Genomic DNA, 16381 nt, shown 5'->3' with positions numbered 1-16381 from the left:
TCGGCACTACGGGGAATTGGCTCTCAACAACTTTGTTAATTCCCCTTAAGTCCTGGACTAATCTATAGCCCCTCCTCCCACTCTTCTTCACAGGGAAAATGGGACTATTTGCTGTACTGGCTGTACGAATTAAAATCCCTTGTTGTAACAGCCTCTCAATAACAGGATATACCCCTACTTCCACCTCCGGTTTTAATGGATACTGTGGGATTTTTGGAGCTATCCTACCACTTTTTAGATTGACCATGACAGGGGCTATGTTTGCCATCAATCCAGTGTCCTGTCCATCTCTGGTCCATAGGGACCCCGGTATTTCCAGCAACATCCCCTTTACTTGAGATGGACTTTGTTCTATAACAGTAGATTTCAACATTAACCTTTGAGGGGTGTCCAATATATCCTGTACCTCATGTGCGACCTTCTCCGGCATATCTAAGAACACACCATCAGAAGTACAGTATATGACACATCCCATTTTACATAACAAGTCTCTCCCTAGCAAGTTAGTAGGAGCCGCTGCAGCCAAGAGAAACGAATGCTTAGTATGCAGAGGCCCGATAGTAACTTCGGCGGGTTTAGTTAGAGGATATAATGTAACACTTTTCCCGTTACCCCCATAGCTGGAATAGTTTTACTGGTCACCTGTAGGTTGAAAGGAGAGGTTATCACAGATCGGGCCGCCCCTGTATCTACAAGAAAAGTTTGTTTCCTACCAGCTATGTCAACTATCATTGTTGGTTCTTCACTCTGACTCTCAGTTAACCTCACTGGCTGTAGACTACAGGTATGACCTGACCCCTACCGCTGACTATTGATTTCCCGCGCAGCATTTGCTGCCGTAATATGCGCGGGTAGATGTGAGTCTTCTAGTCTATGTGAATCCCTCCTTGGAGGATATCTATGTGACCCACCTTTCTGTGTATTGAGTCTTTCCTTTTTACACTCTCTCGCGTAATGTCCTTCCTCGTTACAGTTGAAACACCTGATCACTTTAGGTTTCCTGTTATATGGGTTGTATGCTGGTGGTCGTGTATGCACCCTTTCTAGAGCCTGTATACTTACCATCATTAACCTATCACTTTTCTCCTCCCTTTTTCTAAAAAGGTTTTTGTCATGCTCCACAGCAGACTCCCTAAGAGAGTCTACCGTGACGCCTCTCCAATTAGGTAATGTGGTTTGTACTCTCGTCTTCAAATTTTCTCTAAGTCCATCCATCAGTACCCCTACATCTACCTCTCTGTGATGTGGGTCCTCACTTATGTTGGATATCCCAGTAAATCGTGCGATCGCTATTATAGCTCTAGCAAAGTAATCTGAGGCAGTTTCACTATCCTTTTGTTTAATGGTGAAAATCTTACTCCAATTTACTACTACTGGAAAACAGATGGCTAAGTGTTTGACAATTTGTTCTATATTCCGTTGGTTAATCTCATCAGTCAAGGTGTCATCTTCCTCCAACAAACAATCTTCAATAAATTTTTGTATGTTAGTATTGGGAGGAAGACACGCCCTCAACACTACCCGCCAATCCTTACTGGTTGGTTCGTGAGCATTTCCTAAGTCTTTAACAAATTTCTGACATTTAGCTAACTCTTTTCTAGGATCTGGGAATTCAGTCATAATGGAACGTAATTCTGATCTAGTCCAGGGACAATGCATTGTAACATTTCTTAAAGGAACTACACCATCCTTATCCGGTTTCCCATTGGGAACTGATATTGTGTGGACCGGGAACGCACCCTCTGGTACACTGACTTCAGGAGACACTACGGGATTTACTGGTCCTAGATTTAGAACGCTTTCACTCCTAGTGATCACGCTACTCTCACTTATCTCAGCCATTTTCTCATACTTGCGCTGAGCCTCTAGTACACTAACGGCATGGGCAATGGCCGAAATCACAGTGGGTTCATCTTCACTTTCAGATACACTTGATTTAAACTGGTTTAAAACAGGATACAACTTAGCAATTTTTCTATTTTCAGTTTTAACAACGGCTGTACTTACCCCTCCCGCCACATAAGGTGGCGGGGGCGCGCTTGCGCTGAGTTCGCCACGCTTCGCAACGGTTACATCCGCCTTGCGCGCGCTTTTCGCCACACCTACTTCCGGTTTGCATTCGCCGCTCTGCCACGTGTTACTTTCCATTTGCCACAATTTTAAACAATCATTATGTTTATTCCTCACTTTCTTTGAGGTAATCAACCATACTTTATCTTTTACGGTATTTAGTACCTCTGCATTAAAACTTCCTATTGTTGGGAAAGGCCTATCACAAGTTTTGGTCATCTTGACCCACGTGTCACAATACACAGTTGCATATGCACCATATTTCTTACACATGAGAAACCTCGCTGAACCAATAGGGCCTTCCTTAGGCAGTACACTGACCATCTCTAGCGTATGCTTAGCACCCATGTTGAACAATATACCTTCTACCCGGAACACAGACACACCGCAATGCTCTGTTCCTTCCGGCCAAATGTGAAATACAGACACACCGCAATGCTCTGTTCTTTCCACCTAATAACTTCAACTTTGTTGCTACAATCACACCTAGAGATCTCTAATGCTCGGTGAACGTATTTCCTTTAGCCGCGTTCACTCGCTTTTCTCGCCCCTGGCGAGGATCCCTAATACAGAAATATCACTGTGGGCCCCAAGGGCTATCAGCTCCTCGATACCCTGGCTCAACCACAAAAATCTGCTGAGTTTATTATCGCTGGGAGCGCAAGTTAATACAATCAACCTGCCTTTCCAGTATAATTCCTCCTAGCTGCTTCACCAATTCGCACTAACGGTGCGATCGGATCGCACTGCCTACCAATACTAATTATTAGCAAACCTTGCGATCTATTGGTAGCGCTTTGCGAAAACCCGGTTTTCGCATTCGGTATACCTGCCCTGTATACCGTCCTTCAGTTGGGCAATCCGCCTCGTCAGACAGCAACTGAGCACAATGAATAATGAACAGTGTATCTACGTTACAACATCACACACTATACACCTTTTCTGCGCAGAAAATCAAAAGTTCCCAACAACAGTAATAATATCTCAGAGGCTTTCACAAGTAATTATACTATGCATGTACAATGTACAAAACGATTGTTTAACCACGTGGCAAGTTTACCGGAAGTTCGCGTACGCACAGCAGGAAGTACACATATGCTATGCAATGCAATACAGTTAAAACGCACAATGACAGTAAAAAGAAACAGTTTTCTCTTTTGTCCCTAGGTTCTAGTTAGCGTGCCCTAGATAATGCAAAACGGACATTCGGTTTCGCAACACAGAGTAAAATTCAGGTTTTGAACACCATGCGTTCTTACCCGTTTATGACGCGTCTCCACCCTTTGTTGAGGAACCGAAATCCGTTGGTCTTGCGTATCATCGGCAACGAAACCTCCAAAGCTCACGAGCCCCCAAATGGTTATGTGCGTATTGTCGCTAACCAATAACGATTGTCGAACCTCGAGTTGTGTTTCCAAAGCACAGAGATTTATTCGCAATAATAGAATATATATATGCTCAAGCGAAGTAATAGTAAATACAGCCATTACTTATCGCAGGCGCTCTGGATCCAGTGCAGTCATTCAATCCTGAAGTCTGGGGACAAGATGTCTCCACTCTGGATCACAAGCTGCTGCTTATATACACAATCAAATACAGTAATACAATGAAGATGGTATAGCTTGCATCTATTGGTCCGGGTCTCAGGAATGTCCAAGGGGTCGTCAATCATTGGCTGGTTCATCCTAAGGAATCCAAAGGAGGGGGTCATCTCTGCAGGGGGTATGCACTGCTCTTCCCGCCAGGATTCCTTAGTCTTAAGTAGTTCATAATTCCCTATCATTCATAACTTGCGTATGCACTCTGCAATTCCCTCGCAGAGTGAACCAAACAGTAGGATATGTAATAAGGTTCATTATGATACCACTCATGATGTTATTCCTTTAACCCATTCCGTGTATTTCACTAATATGCATGTAACTCTGATATAACATATAAATACTACTATGTTTCGACATAACTGACTATGTGTTGCAACTATCATTAATGTGTACTATTTTATAAGTATGCGTGTTTGTGCGAATGTATGGTAAAAGACCAATTACTGTTGTTGCCACTTGTAGTGGATGCGTACGCCCTTTCACGCCGTAGCGTGCCCTACTACGTCGATGCGTACCGTACGCATCTTTTCAGACAAAGACAACCAAGTTTGCTAGACTTTAATTGAAATGACTTTATCCAATTTGCTGACTTCGACACTTAGCAAATAAGATCGCAACACCCCTAGATTTAGTCATTGAGTAGTTGCTAAAGAAACCAGTAGGATAATAAGGATTGGAGAGAGAAGGGGCATGGCCCTTTTTAAAGTGAATTTCATGAATAAATGCTACATAAACCTTATCTATGTGTAACGTCTGTAAAAGGCAAGAGCGTTTTTGTGGGACATTTAAACCTCTAACATTAGTAGAAATAAATTTAAACTTATCCATTGAAGATACAGTCGGTAACAGCTAGACCGTCTGGAATATGAAGAGATGAACCAGGAGGCGGTGTTCAAACTTCCAGGCTTGAAAGCATTAAAGAAGCTCTGTGGGGTGGGGGGGGGGAGAGGGAGGGTGAGAAATCAGGGGAAGGGTAGAGAAAGAAAAAGAGAAAAAAAACCCACACACAATAATTGAAAAAACATTAGCAAACAGTACTTATAAGGCAAACCACCGTCATGAAGACCAGGGGGGAAAATATTATCCCCTGGACAAATCTAACAGGACAGAAAAACCGTGGGTATACTTGCGTGTCAGGGCTACCCCAGCCAAGGATGAAGTGTTGAACTATAACTATAACAGGTGTATCTGTGTAAACCAACGTGGCTCATGGAAAAAGACATGGATAGAGAGGTCCATCCACTTAATAACGTGTGTAGCAAGGTAAATGTAGGAATAGACTTCTCTAATATGGAGTATATCTATTAATAATGTGACACAGGAGAATAGGTGCAAGCGGCATGTTCAATACCAACATTTAGAACAATATTGCAAGATTTGAATCAAACAATAGAGGCATATATAAGAGACTGATATTCAAAAAGAACATAACATCAAGTTCAGGTCACACTCTCGACTCCAGACGCATTTAGCGGTCGGGTTCTCCTGCCGTTTCTTGAGACCTTGCGCAAATCCTTCCCTATTAGATGAGGGAAATGGGAGTTGCATCGAAACTGGATTGTCCCAATCCGGTATCTGTAATTTAGGGAGGTTGAGTTTTTCGCAAAATGATCCAATGTCTGAATGATTGTGGAGCGCAAAAGCTTTTCCCTCATGGTTGACTTGAATGCTCAGCAGAAATCTCCATCGTAAACGAATGGAACGTTGTTTGAGCTCATCAGTGAGGGGTTTCAGAACACGCCTTTGTTGCAGAGTGTACCAAGATAAGTCCTGGAATATTTATACCCCATGGCCGTTAAAATCCAGGCTTGTCAAGCCACAAGCTTTTTTAAGAATTGCTTCTTTAACCGAGTAGTAATGGAGTCTGCAAATAATATTGCGTGGTTTATCAGGCTGTGCACTTTTGGGGCGAGGGGCTCTATGGGCCCTGTCAAAAATTTGGTTGTTTGGATCAGCTTCAAGAAGCTCATTGAATATCTTGGTTAGAGCATCTATGATCCCAAGTGGGGGAACATCTTCTGGGATACCTTTTATTCTCAGATTACTACGACGGCCTCTGTTGTCAAGGTCATCAAGTCTTTTGCGGAATTCAGCAGATTCTTCGGATTACTGCGCGACAAGATTTTGGAGACTATCAATTCGTGAGTTCAGACTCTACGAGTAGTCTTCCATGGAGACAATTCTTTCTGACATCTGAGACAGTTCGTATTGAAGCGAGGCAATTTGTGACTGTAAAGTCTCTTGAATCTGAGTCTCAAGAGCCTGAAAATCCATTTTAGTTGGAAGCATTTTCAGACGAGATAAGATTTTCACTAGGTCCCCCCTCTCCGCCATGATGGCAGTAGATGTAGGGGTTGTGGATTGCGGTGAGACTGATAGATGTTGTGTGGGCGGGTATGATGTCGTAGAAGAGGGTGATGCAGAAGCGCTGTTGGCAAAAAGTTGATGAAAGGTAACTCGTGGGGTAGATTCTCTAGTTTTGCGGGGGTTTTCTTGTCTTTCCCTATTTAACAAACCGCTACAAACACAAAGCCATCCTTGGATACATATGCTATTTCACGTAGCAGAGCCTGGCTGAGAGACACCCCGAACCCCCTCCCCAGAGGGACGTATTAGACGGACATATTCAAAGTAGCATGGTTATGTGTGGGCTGCTTTTTGGGATCCCGCCAGTCCTCCGGCTGGAGTGGACAGGGACACGCTATATGAGTAGTGCTGAGTCCTTTTCCCGCCTAGATGGAATATAGCGGGGAGATAAGCCAGGGTACCTCAACGCTCCTCTGAGCCACAGGAGCCACTCCAGATATAATTAAGGCGTCACTCCGAATCTCCTTAGTATATTGCAAAGGGGGGTCACGTTCTGCAGAACCCACTCAAGCCGAAGAAGCTCACAGGTCTCATGGCTGCATGGAATGGCGTCCCGGTGCAACGATTTTAGAGCAGGAGCAGGGGTACCCAGCAGAGCAGGCAGTCTAGGCAACCAACGGGTCTGTGAGCCCAAGAGTCGGATCGGCGACACTTGGCAGGCTCCGTTCCGTTAGCCCCGCCCACCAGAACAAGGCGTCCCGCGGCCCTGTTGGAACTCAAGGTCTGGTGCTCTGACCGGAAGCTGGCCTGTCCCTGGAGGCACCCTCAGACCGCCGACATGATGGAGCCCACAGGTTAGGGGAAGGTAGCGGGCAGCCGCAGAGGTCACAAGGGGGCTTAGCAGTAGTTTCGGGTGGACAGGCAGGCACTCATAGGAGAGGGTAGCGGCGGTCGTCCGCCAAGTCGCTGTGGTTCAGACGGCGTGGGTGCGTGGTCTATGAACCCTGTGCCACCGGAGACTGCACAAATACTTCCCTTATGACATACAGTCAGGCCAGATGGATTTTAGGAGCCTGATAGCCCCGATTTTAGAGGGTTATCAAGCCTGGTGGACGGAGCCCTCAGCAAACACAGCCACCCAGAATGGCGTCCTAGCCACGGCCCTCCCCAAGCAGGTCTTTGAAGCAAGTAATGTTTATTTGCTCCCCCTGGTTGATGGTACCGTGGAGCAGGTCAGATGAAACGAGAAGAACAAATTCCAATACAAGTCAGCGATTTTTGTACAGATTTGAACACACATCCTCAAAGGGTAAGCCAGCCCCCTTGAGGTCTGAGCTATTTTTAGAATCAGGATGCAATTTGTTTACCCAAACATGGATTTACATGCAATGCAACGTTTACAATATTTACTCTTCTCTGTGATATCCTAAAACTTACTGTGATTTATTTTGGACACAGGAAATGTAATAACAAATCTAATTAAACCTTCCTGTGCCGTCAGGTACTGGACCCTCACACATCAGAAGGTCCACCTTAAAATTCTTCAAAGAATCTCCCAGGGTGGCAGTCTAGCCTTCGCCAACTTTAAAAGAAACTATCAAGCTGTGCAGCTTGCCCAGTGTGTCCAGTGGAACGAAGCTTCTCCACCAAGTTATAGATTTCCTTAGAGGCCAAGTGACTTCATCTACCTACCACGTGTTCTTATTATGTCTACCCCTATCCCGTCGTCCTGTGCTAGTAAAGTCACACCTGGTGGTTGCTCTCTATCTTTTGGTTTGGGACAGGGCCAACAAGATCTATAAATTGGCTCCAGAACCCTCTCCACTCATCCCTATATTTGGAAACCCGTCATTTACCAGGGGTCTTGCTCCTTCTTTCTCATCTCCCTGGCTGGCTGGTGGTTTTCAATTTCTCTGAGCCATATCTTGTACGCCTGTTTTTCCTTAATTTTCAGACCTCCAATCCTTCTCATTAACACCAAAACATTTCTTTCAATTTTTGCAAATCTGAAATCTCCACACATCTCATATCACCCCCTCCACACCAGACCTTTTTCTACATTTCAAACGCTCTGTCTGCAACATTCCTGTGCTAACGGCCTGGTCTCAATGTTATATGCTGAGTTTACACTCCTCAGTCCTATGGTGGGAGACTTTGCATGGGAAAATGACTTTGGCGTATCCTTGGACCCAGAGGATTGGTCAGAGATCTGGGAACACACTGCCTCCATCTCTGTATGTGTTAAAATTAAGGTAAATGCATATAAAATTACTGTACCGTTGGTATTACATTCCTACCAGATGAAATAAGATTTTTCCTGACACACCAGATAGATACTGGAGAGGATGCCCAACCTACGGGACCATCTTGCATATGTGGTGATCCTGCCCTAAATTATCATATTTTTGGTCCTTTATACTTACTTTAATCAGCCCTGTCCTGCTCTGTAACCTCCCACTCCTGCCTAAATTCTTTCTGCTTCCCCTGACCTCCCAGATGTATAAAAACATTAATTTAAACTCATACGTCACTTTGTCTCTTTTGCCACCTGCTAGCTTGCGGCTAATTAGAAATCTCTCGCTCCCCCATCTTTTGCAGCTTTGCTCACAAGAATATGGTATTTGTACTACATGTAATACATGGCGGCTGTTATCAATAATTCTGCTAAAATATTCTGTAAAACCTGGTCTATCTATAATAATATGCACCTCCCATTTCACACTTAGCAAAGATACTTTTACTTAATTCCTCCTTTCTGCATGTTTGATACATTACCTCCATCCTCCCCCTGGGTCTCGTTCTTTCTTCGCTCTCTGTCATCGCTCAGACCCACTGATCAGAAAGGCACTTACTTACCTCTCTCCCGACGGCTCTCCTCCGGTCAAAAGCCGCAGTCTCTAATGTGACCGGCATCTTGCCGGATTCTGCGCATGCGCAGACACAGCGTTTTCATTCATCCAGGTTCCGGGCTCCAATTAGCTGCAGCTTCTCTATAAAAGGCACCTCCTGTATTGGATTGGTGCAAGATCTTTAGGTCTCTCCTCCTGGTTAGACGTGTCCCAGTACTGGCTCTGGTATTTTTGCTTTCCCATTGTGTTCCTGATTTAAAGGCTCTAACCAAGCTCCACAGGATTCCACCAGTAGCCGCCGCTGCAGAACCTCTTTGCTATCTGTGTTCCTGACCCAAAAGCGCTACCAAGCTCCACAGGATTCCGCCAGCAGCTGACTCTGCAGAACCTCTTTTCTATTTGTATTCCTGACTTAAATGCGATACCAAGCTCCACAGGATTCCGCCAGCAGCCGCTGCTACAGAAGCTCTTTACTATTTGTATTCCTGATTTAAAGGCGCTACCAAGCTCCACAGGACTCCACCAGCAGCCGCCGCTGCAGAACCTCTTTACTATTTGTATTCCTGACCTAAAGGCGCTACCAAGCTCCAGGTTCCCACTAGCAGCCGCCGCTGCTGGTGAGAGGAGCGCGACCTGCGGTTATTGAGTCACCATGTCCATACTCCATTGTGGGAGTCCTTGGTGAAAATCTCCCTCTCCGTTAGACTCTGCACCTCAAGGAGGGTAGCTCTTAACCGGGCAAACACTTCGGGTACTCCTAGACCTCTGAGCTGTGACACCCTCTATCCTCTCTCCCTTCTCTCCCATCTATTCCTACTTCCCTTCCCATATAGCATTTAAAAACTCCTGTTTGCTAATTTTATGACTACTCTGCTGATACAGGTGCAATTTAACGATATGTTTTGCACACGTTCTATTTGTTTTGCTTTGGATACTATTTCTCAGGAATGTCTCACTTGTGTGTGGTTTTTGCTACCTTAGATGTTATTCTCCAACCTTGTAAAACTTACAACCATCAAAACTACAATCAAAATGTAAATTTGTAGCCTTTTTATGTAGTGTAAATTATTGCAACTGTGAACATATGTATTTGAAATCTTAAAATAAAAAATGACAAATGGTGAAAAAAAAGTTAAAAGCACTAAATAAGAAAAAAAGAAAAACTTTTAAACATTGAAAAAAATAATTTATTCAAAGAATAAAGAATTTGTTTACGTGGTTTTCATATGCTATCAACATGAGATGGCAATAACATAACAAGTACTGCTGCAGAATGAATACTGCTGGGATATTTGTTAAACAGGCTTCCCCATGCAAAGGCTAGGAAAATTTGCTGTTGGCGATCACAGTGCCCTTTGATGTATACAGTAAAGTAAGGAAAAGCCCTATGGCAGGCTAAAACACCTGTTTTCGCTGGCAATAGGGCCTTTGCCGTTTAACAAATCAGCCCTAATTTTTAATATTATAATGGTTCAGTTTTACCAAAATTTGGAGGTGGTTCAGCGATCCGCTCAGGAGACCCCTGTTCTGCTTTTCTGAGCATGTACCACCAGGGCAGTTTAGTTCTGGAATGGGGCTTCACTTTAGGTGGCTCCATAGGAAATGGACCAGCATCGCTGGGCCCGCCTCATTGCTGGGCCCCATGACAGCCTTATGGGCTGCTCTGGTGGTAGTTCCACCATTGGTTCTTATGACACACTCACATGTTTTGTAGATTTACGCTCAGGAGAAGGCAGATTAATCACTAGGTCATACCGTTTGATATGTTAGGTAGACTAGTGTGTCAAGGAGGAGAAAACATGCCTGAGATCATGTGTAAAAACTTCTGGAAAAAATAAATAATGATCTATTCTGTTTCAACCCATCAACAGTACTTTTACCTTTGTACAAATTAATGAAACAATTTGATTTAATTTTATCTTAGATAATCTTTTATATTTTCTTTGCAAATAATAAAATAAATCAGTGCAAATTACTGTTTGGATAAAAAAAGGAACCTACAGCATATATTTAATTTTTTTAAATCCCACTTTTATAAATAAAAAATCTTTGCTTAACATTTAATTTGTGTTTCTCTTATTAAATATACAGGTGGGGGAAGATGCACGTCATTCAGGTCCCCCTGTTTTGCCAAGGCCATCTAGCACTTTTAACACAGTCACTAGAAGTCACTATCAGGATATGATCCCGGTTGGTATGTATTGTGTTAAGCACATTGACCACATTAGGTTAAAGTGGAATTATCAGCTGTAAAAACGAAGATTGTATTTACATGCCTTTAAAAAAGCTAGAATTGATTTGTTTAAAATGACAAGTATCTCTCATATTTACTTTATTTGTATAGTTACTGTACTGTACAGCAAATTACACGATTAACCTGATTACCCTTTTCTGTACTTCCGAAATGCACCCTCAATTGCATATTATAAATTAGTTGCAACATCTGTAAGCTATCCTTTTACATAAGAGTCAGTAATAAATTGTAACAGTTGCTTTGCATTACTGCTTAATCATCTCTATACTAATTTTGACTACCTTTAGTATGACATTGTATGTCTTTTTTATTATGTCATTGACACTTTGCTATATATTTGTTAAACAAAAACTTGATTACAATGTCCTTCAAATGAAGCAGCAGGCTAATATGACATGGTTAAAATAAATGTGTACTGTACAAACATATTACACCTAAGTAGGGATATGGCTATAGAGGTATAATAACAGACAATGTTAACTCCAATATATAAGAAGTACATCATTAATATAATATGCATATGAATATCTTAGCAGTTTAAATAATGTATATAAAAATGTTTATTACATCAGCTTTACATTAAATCTTTTTAGTCCTCCATTTCTCTACTTTACTCCACCCATTTCTGCCATATGACCTGACAGGATAATGCTAATGTTGAATATTACAGTTCCACTGCTTCCATCTCAAAACTCATCTGACTTGTTGCTATAATTTTGGATAATGTGCCAGCACATTTAAACCCAATTTATTTGCAATTTAGCCTGCAATAGAATTGGAATGAGTTTTATGACAAAACTGATTGAAAATATAATATTTCAACTTTGAAGGAGAAAGTATTGGCAGCACTTGTATGGTTAAATATATGAGATTTAGGTATCACATTCAAATAAAATGTGCTTTATTTACTTATTATTATTTACTAATTTTAACATTAAACAGGGCTTGGACATGCACATTGGAGATCGTTTACAAAATGAAAAATGGGCAATGTGCAGCTCAAAACAGTCTTGGTTCCACTGTGCACCTCTTTTTCAGCAAAATTTCCACCAGTGCAATTATGTTTGCAGAGGAGCAGATTTTTTCACAGACCAAGGTTAGCAGCTGGGTAAAGTGAGGCCAATCCTTGCAAAGTACGAAGTAGGCAAGATTTCAGTTTGTAGAGTGAGATTATTGACATAACAGAAATTGGTAAAGAAGAATGCATCTTTAGAGGTGTTCTTTGCTGTGCTGAGTGGTACATGGAACTTTGTACAGACAATTAGGCTAAACTGAGCAGTATATTAATACAAACACAGTACGGTGACACTTTTGCACGGTTCATCTCTTCAAAATTTTCCACCTCCATTTACACTTAGGTGCACCTGTAGGCATCTCCTGGGAGCGGAGAGAAGACACATATTTTGATTGTGCGCAGGGCCATCCAGGCTCTCTGGTACTCAGCCAGTGCACTTTGTAATGAGGTTCCATCATATATAAAAATTGGTATTCAATCTGGTCTTGGATTACAAAACTAACAATAAATTGAGATACAGATGCAAATTATATAGAACTTTTTTTTAAACTAAAATGTGTGTGTAAGACATATGAGCATGTATTTATATAGTTTTAATGTTATCCTGTGAATGTGAAAAAAATCTGTCATGCTCCCCAAACCTTGTTACACTTTAAAGGCCAGTCTCTGTATTTTGTACAACAATGTTTCCCTGGTGGTCATTTCATTTACTGAATTGATCTATTGCTGACAACTAGGAGAAACATCCAGCATTAAGAAGATATTTAACAGAAGTTAAACCTGCTAATCCCAGACATTTTATAGAATAATCTCAAGGTTTGTGTACTTATCCAAGTGTTTTACCATCCACCAAATAAGGTATCAAGGCGTTGTATATCTATATTGTTTGGTGATAGAACATATATTGACATTAAGTGCATATTTATTATACATTACCTTTCTTTAATGTGGAATAGCATCGCTCACCTACACATAGTTGAGACAGTCATTTGGATTAATGAAAATTCAAATACTCTATATCAAAGTTGTCAATAGTTGCTGTTGATAAAGTGAAACTATTCCTATTGTGCTACAATTCCATTCATGACTTGTTACTAAGGGGTCTGTTTATTAAGCTGCGATAAGCCAAAAATTGGAAAATGGCCATCACAGCCCTTCTTTCAATTTCATCTAAATATGGCATTAGCATGCCTTTCCAATAGTGTTCATGGGTGTTCATCGCTGCCAGGGAACTTCTCTGGATCCAGCGCCGGTTTCCATTGCTATGTGCATGCGCAACCTTAGCTGCGCATGCGCATTAGCCACACAGCTTTAGGCTGTCGGTGAAGGAGTTTTTATTTACATTAGATTGGGGGTCGCCAGGGCTGGTTGGTTGCGGTATGCAGCAATACAAAATGATACAGCTGCCCACTATTCACCAATGATAAATAGACCCCTAAACTTGATATCTAGTTTGTTTTTTTTGTATGTTTTAAATCTGTATTAAATAGTGATATATAGAGGCCTATGTATCAATTATCAGGGTTTTTCTCCATTACTTTTCAACCTAATTTGCAGCTTTTTTGTTTGGCCAACTTGTATGTTCTGCGCATGCATGGCCAAAAGGCCAATGTACGGACAGATTGCACTCTCCAACTGCCATAGAATAAGGTAAGATGTGCTTCAAGTCATCTTCAGCTTTGCTTTTTGCAGCTTTGTAAATAGCTGTCCTTATATCATCATCATCATCATCATTTATTTATATAGCGCCACTAATTATAGAGATAGAGATCTTTGCAGAAACCCTCTAACCCTAATTCCAGTTTCAGGACCATACCTGGATTTAGGTATGAGGTGATATTCGAAATATACAGTATATGTAAATCTAGGGCAAGTTACAACAGGGCAGATATTTTATGCTAATTAGTGGGAAAAGGGACTTTCTATATCATAATAACTATAAGGGTTTACACAAGCATTTTTTCCTTTGTTGCTTTCTGAGCAGAAAACAGAAAAACAGGAGTAACAGTACAATAAGAAACATTGTTACTTGCCATGTGCTCTCTGCACATGGCAAGTAACAGCAAGTGTTGAAGGAGCACAGACCAACATGGGGGACATTTGAACATAGTTCGAACTTCTTCTGTTTTGGTCTATGCATCTGTAAGGTTCTGCCCCAGATCAATGGGCGTGTAAATAACACAAGCATATTTTTTAAATCAATCGTTATGCCTTGAGCACCTATTAATAAAGAGAAAATTTCACTTAAACCAATAATAAAAAAATATTTCCTGAATTTTGCTTGGAAGAGCTACATTATTTACTGTTTGTATTATATCCCTTCTCTTTTTTTTTTGATTATTTTTAGGTTATAATGAAAAAATTGTTGCATTCTTGCGTCAACCAAACATTTTTGAAATTCTTCAGGAGCGTCAGCATGAGCTCTGCAGGAATCATTCACTCAGGTAAAAATTACTCTACCCCCTTTTTTGAAAAATCTTAAGTATAGTGGTTATTTTTGGTTTAATGGACCAAGCTGATTACCTATATTTATCGAAAAATATTGAATTCAAATTTACTTACAAATTACATAGGAAACATCACCTTTGGACTGTAACATAGCATTATTGCCATGCACTCTGTGCAGTGTACAATACAACTGATTTATGCTTGTAGTGTATGTTCTATAAATATGTGAACTGGCTGTGAACGTTTGGGGCCTGATGAGTTGTTTTCAAAATGGTCATACATTACGCTCCAAAACAACGTACACAAAAATAGCGTATTTCTGCCTATAAGCAGAGACGTTCAAATATCAAGCTGCATCCAGCTCCGCATCAGCAGCATATGCACTTTGATTATACCAAGTTATCCTCATCAGCATGTATTTGCACCTGCCCTCCAGCAGGTGCACGAGATACAACTCCTTAAAGGCGTATATGCGTGTTTCAGCAGGTCTGCATGAGCCGCATTTGGATGAACACGCCCTTAATTTACTCTGGCTGCATTTGCACACCCCTTCTCTCCACTGTTCCGCCACTCTAGTTGTATGGACATGCGAGTGCAAGATATGAGCAAGTCTGCATTGGTGCATATGCGTCCAAACCTGAATTAAGGCTTTGGGGGGCCTGGGGCACTTTAGACAGGGGTACACTTATGGTCTCTCCCAATGCCCCCTCATATCTCTCTCCTCCTGTATCTCTCTCTTATTCAAAAACACTTTTTTTTAAAAAAAATGCATAAAGCTAATGACTTTCACTGGTTGTGAGTGATAGGCTCTGTATGTGTCTATTATCTTTTTGAGCATGTACAGTGTGAAATTGCACAATTAAAGCTATGCAAATTGATGTAAGTTTATCTTAACATCAGCCCCTTGATATAAGTGCATTTGATGTAATCCATAGTAAAACAAAATACACTATTTGCACTGAATAGGGAAATTGTATTTCTGTCACCTGCCCCCTCAGTCCATAAAAATGCTTGTGCCTCTCAAAGAAGAAAGCACAGAGAGGTGTAGATTGAACTACAAGAGGGTAAAGAGTTTGTTGTCTTGTGTGAAGTGTGTAAAGTGGTAAATGGCAGGTTAACATGGTGGTTGAGGAATTTTATAAGCTTGCCTAAAGCTGTGAGCTTTCAGAGAATGCTTGAGGATTTGAAGACAAGAGGAAAGTATTATTGTGTAAGGGAGGTAATTCCATAAAGTGGGTGCAGCACAAAAAAAGTTCTGTATCCGGGAATGGGAGCAGGTAATTAGTGTGGATGAGAGATGCAGCTCAGTTCAGAACTGTGTGTCAAGATGGAAGATTTTTCAGACAAGTGAAGTGATGTATGTTGGTACAATTTTGTTGATGGCCTTGTATGTTGATAGAAATATTTTATGTTGGATTCAATAATAAATAGGTAACCAATGTAAAGACTGACGCAGCGGCTCAGCATTGGAAAAATTATTTCTAGCCGCTGCCTGCAAGACTGTAGGGGTGACAGTCTGATTCGGGGAAGAACAGTAAGGATGGTATTGCAATAATCAATGCGGAAGATGATGAGTGCATGAATGAATGTGAATGAATGGAAATGTTTTTTTAGATGTAGATAGAAATTGGATGTGGGGAGCTTGTGGGGTAGGATTTATTTTCATGTTGTCAACAGAAATAGAAATGACAAGATAACTACTGTTGGCTAGTGGGAATATTAGGTTTGGTTTTGAAAGATTAAGTTCGAGTTGGCAATAGGACATCCAAGATCAGATGGCAGAAAGACAGAAACATGGACTAACACAAATGGTGAGGGTGAGAGATCTGTAGAGGAT

The 16381-nt window shown here is 41.5% G+C and overlaps 1 protein-coding gene across 3 annotated transcripts in view; it reads left to right on the top strand.

The window, feature by feature from the left end:
• The window catches only part of HECW2 (HECT, C2 and WW domain containing E3 ubiquitin protein ligase 2), a 423985-nt gene that overhangs the window by 326546 nt on the left and 81058 nt on the right, over nt 1-16381 (top strand). For all 3 annotated transcript variants that reach the window (XM_075179947.1, XM_075179946.1, XM_075179948.1), the window contains 2 exons: nt 10919-11021; nt 14444-14540. In XM_075179947.1, the coding sequence (XP_075036048.1) occupies nt 10919-11021; nt 14444-14540 (200 nt within the window). The remainder of the gene's footprint in view (nt 1-10918; nt 11022-14443; nt 14541-16381) is intronic.

Source organism: Mixophyes fleayi, chromosome 7 (genome assembly GCF_038048845.1).
Source record: "Mixophyes fleayi isolate aMixFle1 chromosome 7, aMixFle1.hap1, whole genome shotgun sequence".
NCBI classification, from domain to species: domain Eukaryota; kingdom Metazoa; phylum Chordata; class Amphibia; order Anura; family Limnodynastidae; genus Mixophyes; species Mixophyes fleayi.
Note: the sequence above shows the minus strand (reverse complement) of the source record. Positions and strands in the feature narration are given on the sequence as shown.